The sequence below is a fragment of the Idiotropiscis lumnitzeri genome, chromosome 11 (genome assembly GCF_059441095.1).
Source record: "Idiotropiscis lumnitzeri isolate Australia: NSW breed Sydney's pygmy pipehorse chromosome 11, RoL_Ilum_1.0, whole genome shotgun sequence".
NCBI classification, from domain to species: Eukaryota; Metazoa; Chordata; class Actinopteri; order Syngnathiformes; family Syngnathidae; genus Idiotropiscis; species Idiotropiscis lumnitzeri.
In genome coordinates this window covers 21,465,354-21,472,853 of record NC_142401.1, presented here as the reverse complement: position 1 = coordinate 21,472,853, position 7,500 = coordinate 21,465,354, and the positions used below count along the sequence as shown (strand labels likewise).

At 44.9% G+C, this 7,500-nt stretch overlaps 2 protein-coding genes across 4 annotated transcripts in view; both read right to left on the bottom strand.

The window, feature by feature from the left end:
• Nucleotides 1-3,830, bottom strand: part of LOC148328353 (E3 SUMO-protein ligase ZBED1-like) — a 5,949-nt gene extending 2,119 nt beyond the window's left edge. The window contains exons 1-6 of the mRNA XM_088308811.1: nucleotides 3,238-3,830; nucleotides 1,565-1,628; nucleotides 1,129-1,235; nucleotides 964-1,049; nucleotides 874-905; nucleotides 170-806 (exon numbers count right to left, since the gene is read on the bottom strand). Coding sequence (XP_088164937.1) covers nucleotides 170-806; nucleotides 874-905; nucleotides 964-1,049; nucleotides 1,129-1,235; nucleotides 1,565-1,628; nucleotides 3,238-3,429 — 1,118 coding nt within the window. The 5' untranslated portion in view covers nucleotides 3,430-3,830. The remainder of the gene's footprint in view (nucleotides 1-169; nucleotides 807-873; nucleotides 906-963; nucleotides 1,050-1,128; nucleotides 1,236-1,564; nucleotides 1,629-3,237) is intronic.
• The window catches only part of LOC148328352 (zinc finger protein ZXDC), a 49,605-nt gene that overhangs the window by 17,743 nt on the left and 24,362 nt on the right, over nucleotides 1-7,500 (bottom strand). For all 3 annotated transcript variants that reach the window (XM_088308032.1, XM_088308031.1, XM_088308033.1), the window contains exon 4: nucleotides 6,061-6,191. In XM_088308032.1, coding sequence (XP_088164158.1) covers nucleotides 6,061-6,191 — 131 coding nt within the window. The remainder of the gene's footprint in view (nucleotides 1-6,060; nucleotides 6,192-7,500) is intronic.

The following is a 7,500-nucleotide window of genomic DNA, read 5'->3' as shown; positions in this document are numbered from 1 at the left end:
CAAACAGACAACACTTTTTTTTTTTTTTTAAACACCGAATTTACCGACATGGGCAAAATGATGTCAATGTATTAAATTTCGGTAACGGTAAATTTTTCGGTTTGTCGCCCAGCCCTACTTCTGTCATTTGCACACACAAAATACTTACAAAATACTACATTAGCATAACAGAGAAATGTTTAATTTAGAACATTCACAAAAGAATATATATGTTCCAGAGGTTATACCTGTTGCCTCAGCTCTTCTGCCTTTGTCTGGATCATCTAGAACTCTCCGCTGATTAGCATCAAGACGGGGCAAAGTATGAAACCAGGGATCAAGAGCTGTGCTTTCCAACAAATTGTTATGTATAGCCCCACTGAATGTTTCTGCGATATTTTTTGATATGACCAGTTTCATCTCTGTCAGAGTAGTGGAGTCATCATCTGCGGGCGTCATGCTCTTCTGAATCATACTATTTAATGGCACAATAAGCGACAAAGTGGGGCATTTTAATTCAAATAAAACAGTGGTAGCAGTTGTGAATAGACCAAAGATTCTCACTTGATTCAAAAAGAGCAATGTCACTGGAATCCAAAGATTTCTGCAACTCTGTCGTAGTTCTGGGCTCATCAGAGGAGCAGATAAGGCAGCTTGCTGCTCGAGATAGCGGGCCATCATTTCCAAAGAGGTGTTCCAGCGCATGATAACGTCCATAATTAGTTTGGCAGGCAATTCGAGCTGTCTTTGTTTCGACGTCAAGAGTGCTGATGCGTTGAGCTTCGTTGAGCACTGTTGATCAAGATGGTGTACAGTGCGCTGGTGTTCTCAGCGACCCTCTTGAGCGTTTGGACTTTCTATCTCTGGTGATTTGTGCGTTGCTCACGGATTCACGGCAGGTGTAAGATCGCCAGTCTCTGCTGTACCTACGGTGCAAAGTTGTCGATTCAGCTGCGTTTAAGCATAGTTGGACAAAGACGTTACCCAACGACATTCCGGCAAAAATCTTCCGCGTTTACGCGCTCCCTCCACGGCGGAAGCGGCGCCGCTGTAACCGCCGGCTGACGAAGCTAAAAAGGGAGCTAAAGCACGCTTCGTCCCCTGCTTGATCCCGAACGCATGGATGTACTCTGCGTTCGAGAGCCCTACTTGGTACCAATCATCGGGTGTCCAGAGGAGCTTTGGGTGCGCTGCTATCCGCGTGTCCTCCGACGTGGCATCGATCAACAACTTCTGCAAGAGCTTCCCAGAGGTGGCTGATCGGAGGAACAGGACTTTGAGACTCATAGACTCTTTCAATTTGGTGCAATGCGTGTCTGGCCCCGCTCATAAACAGGGACACACGTTAGACCTTATCCTTACTTTTGGTTTGTCGATCTCAAATTTGAGAGTGTTGGATAATGTTATTTCTGATCACATGACAGTGCTCTTTGATGTAGTGTTTTCCTCTGCTGTTGCTCAACCTACTACCAGTGAATGCAACCGCCAGATTTTTAACCCCCTCACTACTAGTCGGTTTTCTGAAGCCTTTGATCAGCTCTGTGTTCCCTCATCAAACACAGAGGAACTCAGCTCTTGGTCCCACTCTTCATGTAATAATATTTTTGATTCTGTGGCTCCATTAAAAAGGATGCGATTCTGCGTCGATTCTGCATTTAAACCCCGACCGACAAATTGCACAGACTCGTTTCCTGAAATGTGTAATCAATTTTTGCAGTTTTTTATGGACAAGGTTGCAACAGCTCGGACTCTTGTTTCGAATACTACATTCGATCCCTCCGTACACGTTCCTTGTTCCGCAGTGATCGATTCCTTGGACGCGATCTTCTTGTCATATTTAGAGGATGTGGTTTGCCATATTTAGCCATCCAGCTCACCACATGACGCCGTTCCTCCTCATTTCTTTAAAGAAGTTCTCCCAAGTCTTGGGGAATCGGTTTTGGCCATTATCAACAGCAGTCTCTCTTTTGGTGTAGTCCCCCAACATTTTAAACATACTGTGGAGGAACCTCTAAGAAACCTGGCCTTGATCAAGGTGTACTGTCAAATTTTAGACCCAATTCCAAATGGCCTTTTATTTCCAAAACTTTGGAAAAAGTGGTGCACATGCAGTTAGATCCTTTTTGGATGAACACAATGGTATGGAGAATTTACAGTCAGGTTAAAAAAAAAAAACTGCCGTATGGTGTGCCACAAGGTTCCGTTTTAGGGTCCTTGCTTTTTTCGTTATACTTGCTGCCTCTAGGTTCCATCCTACGCAAACATGGAATTTCCTTTCATTGCTATGCAGATGACCGTCAGATCTATGTCCCGCTGAGCAAAAAAGACGCTTTCTCCTTGAGAACACGTTTGTCCTTCTTAGAGGATATCAAAATCTGGTTGTCACTTAACTTCCTGATTTTCAATGAAAAGAAGACAGAGGTTATGGTGTTCGGTCCCAGTGGCCCTTCTACTCTCAATCCTTTTGATCTCGGCCCCCTGACATCTTATCTAAAACAAACAGTCTCAAACTTGAGTTTTAAACAAGGCAGTGATTTTAAATTAGAACAGCAGGTTAGTGCTGTTGTCCGATCCAGTTTCTTTCATCTTAGGCAGCTGTCTAAAGTGAAGCTCTTTCTTTCCCATTCGCACTTAGAAACAGTAATCCCAGCATTCTTTACATCGAGGCTAGATTACTGCAATGCACTTTACTTTGGAGTCAGCCAGTCCGCGCTCAAGCGCCTCCAACTGGTCCAAAATTCTACCGCTCGCCTTTTAACTGGCGCTCGGAAGACAGATCACATCACCCCAATCTTAGCCTCTCTTCACTGGCTCCCTGTGCACTTTAAAGTTCGCTTTAAGATACTTCTGTTTGTCATCAAAGGTTTAGATGGCCTCGCCCCAGCATCTCTCTGAGCTCCACCGCCCCCACAGTCCTGCCCGCTGCTTAAGGTCTGTGGACCAAATGCTGCTGGAGGTGCCAAGAACTCAGCGCAGCCTCAGAGGGATCGCGTCTTTTCTGTTGCCGGTCCTTCCCTTTGAGCTCCCATTAAATGTTAGGCAAGCCCCCCTCTCTGTCCATTTTTAAAACCCATTTGAAGACATATTTTTATTCTTTAGCTTTCAAATCAACATGAGACCGTCACTGTTCTGCTGTTCTTCCTGTATCTATTGTAAATGTGTATATGTGATTTAATTTGTGTTCTTATTACCTGCAAATTTATATTACACCATATGGAAAGCGCTTTGTTGCAGCTCCATCTGTTGTGAAATGCACTATAAAAATAAAATTGTATTGTATTGTATTATATTGTTGAAAGAAAAAAAAACGATGCGCCTGACACGTCTGAGGAAACATGATACGCGGCCAACTTTGAGACTAGCTCGACTAGCGAGATTTATTTTGTGCACAAAGCACTTAATATGTGGCTCAAAAAGCCTCATGTATTGCGACATCCATGTTGCGAGCATTGTCACAACAGCGACTCCATGATTTGAGAAATCAGAAATCCCTTTATTGTCATTGTACTCAAGTGTGCAACGAGATTAGAGAGCTCCCCTCTCCAGTGCAATACAACAATAATTCAGATAAATATATAAATTAGATAAATAAGAGAATAAATGGTGAGATGGAAAATAATACTGAATAGGATATATAAAAACATCACGTTGCTGTTCTGCAAGGCAAGGGTGGTCGTGTGTGTGTGTGAGAGTTTAGAATGGAGATGGCTCTTGGAAAGAAACTGTTTCTCAGTCTATTGGTCCTTGATTTGATGTACCTGTAGCGCCTGCCAGAGGGCATCATGTCGAACAGGTGTGAGTTTGGGTGGGTATTGTCTTTGACGATATTGAGAGCCCTGTTGAGGCACCGGGTGGTGTAGATGTCCAACAGTGAGGGGAGAGGGCAGCCAATAATCCTTTGCGCTGTTTTGACCGTCCTCTGAAGCCTCACTCTGTCCGCCTCAGTGCAGCCGCTGCACCAGGTGGAGACACAGTACGTCAGCAGGCTCTCGATGGACGAGTGGTAGAAGGCCAGCAGCAGCTTCCTGTCCAGGTTGAATTTCCTGAGGACTCTCAGGAAGTGCAGACGCTGGTGGACCTTCTTTACCACTGCTGTGGTGTTGTGTGTCCAAGAGAGGTCATTGGAGATCTGTACTCCCAGGAACTTGAACGTGTGGACCCTCTCCACACACACGCCTTCGATGCAGAGGGGGGGCGGCACCGTCTTGTTCCTCCTGAAGTCGATGACGATCTCCTTTGTTTTTGCAATGTTGAGTTGCAGTCTGTTGTCCTCGCACCAAGCCGTCAGTCTCTGGACCTCCTCTCTGTAGGCTGTCTCGTCACCTTCCGAGATCAGACCGACCACTGTTGTGTCGTCAGTAAACTTGACGATGGTGTTGTTACCGTGGGGCGGGCTGCAGTCGTAGGTGTAGAGGGCGTATCGGAGAGGGCTCAGCACGCATCCTTGAGGGGAACCGGTGCTCAGCGTACGGGTGAAGGACGTGTGGGGGCCGAGCAACACAGTCTGGGGTCTGTTGGTCAGAAAGTCCTTAATCCAGATGCGTGTGAGGGCAGGGAGGCCGAGAATGTCCAGTTTGGCAACGAGGATGTCCGGGATGATTGTGTTGAATGCCGAGCTATAGTCCACAAAGAGCATCCTTGCATAGCTCTGCTGTTGTTCCAGGTGGCCCAGCACAACATGCAGAGCAGTGTCGATGGCGTCCTCAGTGGATCTGTTAGCCCGGTATGCAAACTGGTAGGGCTCCAGAGTGTGAGGAAGGCAGTCCCTGATGTGCTGGAGAACCAGCATCTCGAAGCACTTCATGATGACTGGCGTGAGAGCAACAGGACGGTAGTCATTCAGGAGGACTGCGGGTAACTTTTTGGGGACAGGAATAATGGTGGAAGTTTTCAAGCAGGAGGGGATGACTGCTTGAGCCAGGGAGCGGTTGAAGACCCTGCAGAAAACATGTGACAGTTGGTGGGCACATGCCCTGAGGACCTTGCCTGGTATTCCGTCGGGTCCAGTAGCTTTCCTGGGGTTAATAGCCAGGAGCGCGCGCCTCACATCGTGTTCCTCTACAGTGAGTGGAGGGGAGTTGAGGCATGAAATGCGGGGGTGTGACGGTTGGGGCGAGTCAAAGCGAGCGAAGAAGCAGTTAAGCCCCTCTGCCAGCGATGCACTCGGGTCTACAGAGGTCGTGCTGCTGCCTCGGAAGTTGGTGATGCTCCGTAGACCCTGCCACACCTCCCGTGGTCTGTTGCTGGCAAGGTGGGACTCCAGCCTCCTCTTGTAATTTGCCTTGGCTAGCTTGATGCCTTTGCTCAGGTCAGCACGAGCCACCCTGTACTGGGCTTTGTCACCTGGCCTGAAGGCAGCGTCACGGGGCTTGAGGAGAGAGCGGACCTGGCTGGACATCCAGGGAACGATCCCATTCAGTGACAGCCCCTTTTAGGAAATCTCCAATATACAATACAATTCACCCTAGTCAGGGTCTCATAAAGCGGGCGAGTCTGCAGTACGAAACTTTTCAGTTCCCAATTGCTGTTGACCAAATCGGCTGTGATTGTGATGTAGCTTTTAGTCCATCTGGAGGTCCAGGAATCAGTCGTGATGGCAAAGTTACTTGCATCTTCCATGGCAATAATTACTTCAGCCTTGGTTTGCTTGTAAAGTGTTGGAGCGACCGTGTGACAAAAATATAGTTTTGTGACGGGATCTGATACCTCGGTTCAAGGGTGTGGATAAGATCCCGAAATCCACTGCCTTCCTCCGTCGAAAATGGCTTCAGATCACACTCTAATTTAATTTGTTATTGTACTAGCTCTCGTGCTTGATGGGGACAGTGGGGATGCAAATGCGTTTGTTAATGTCGCTTGCCTGTTTGGAGGAGTTTTTAAAAGCGTGGTTCGCGTCAAATTTTCGTGTTATCGGTTATCGGTACAAAAAGCCCTAGTAGAATGTACATTTATTGCCAAGTACAATACAAAACAGCATTCCCACCTTGAGATGGCTCAAGCAAATTTGGAAAGTAATGTCATTGTCTAATTGAATTGGTAAGATAGAGATCACAATCAAATTATGATAGTTGAAAAATCTACCTTCGGTATGGCACTGAAAGGGCTTGGTGCCTAGATGAGTGATACTGTGACCTTTTAGGTGCTCTGATCGGGTAAAGGATTTCCCACAACCTTCTTCAGTGCAGATGAAGCGCCGATCATCATCATGTTTACTGTTCAACATAGAAAGGCTTGGGGTGAGTGACTTTTTTAACCCACAGGAAAGGCTGTTATGGTGACAGATTGATTTTATGCGCAAATCTTAGCATCATGTGCCTTAATTATATGAATTGATAATGCAGGATTCACCAGCCTTTTAGAAATTGAGAGCTACTTCTTAGCTACATCTTGGCTACAATGGGCTACAAGTTTGATATTCATATTGAAAATAAATTACCTTTCATCACATTTTATTGTGAATCCATCCCTAATTAACAATATTCATTTATGTAAAGAGCTTGATAATGTTAACGTAATCTCACAATAAATATCAACATTGCAATATGCAACATTTTTTTTCCTATAACGCTATGTCAGTTTACGTTTTCAAATGAACACTTGTACAGCATTTGTAAAAAAAAATTTTTTAAAAAAGCCACTCGTAAGCTAGTTTTGGAACTGGCCCGCGGGCCACTCCTTGAGGGCTACCTGGTGCCCACAGGCACCACATTGGTGACCCCTGTGATAATGATTTAATAGATCTGATGGTGTTTGTATTGCAGATTATAACATTCTGTTTTCTACTGACACTTTTTGTGAATTTGTGGTTAACCTTAATCTTGGTTTCTGGTGTTACCAAGACGCCTGTGATAATTATTTTCAGCGATAAAAAAAACATCTCAAAATGGTTTAGCACCATAATCTAATAACTATATGTAGAATTGCATTCAGAAAAACGCCAAACTACTGTCATATAAATTTAACTGACGCACTCATTATTTTCCAAAATCACAGACTGCCACAAGAGCCAGACGTGGCTCTGGGACTGTGGGTTTGAGACCCAGTCCTAATCCATTACTTTATTTTCCAGGCTATAAGGCGCACATGTATATTAGCCGCAACGCTTAAAAAAACAAAAAACGATATGCAAGCCGCTCTAAACTATAAGCCGCAGTTTTCTATGTAATTAAATTAGTTTATTGCATGTACAGAACAATTTTGTACTATGAATGCACATAAAGGTACGTAAACAGATTCTAAAAACAGTGCCTTTTAAAACTGCAACAATTTTGCTAATTAAAACAGGACAGACCGAAGAGAAAAACTAAAAAAATAAATACTATTATTATTTAGCGTATTTTCTGAACTATAGAGCACCCCTACCGGTGAATGAAGAATCCACAGACAGCCGCACCTTTGTATTAGCTGCATGGTTCAAAATCTAGGAAAAAAGTAGCGGCCTTATAGTCTGGAAAATACGGTAACGGCTTCCAAAGTAAATTATTTGAGACAAATTTAGGCATGTCGACTAGTGCCATCACT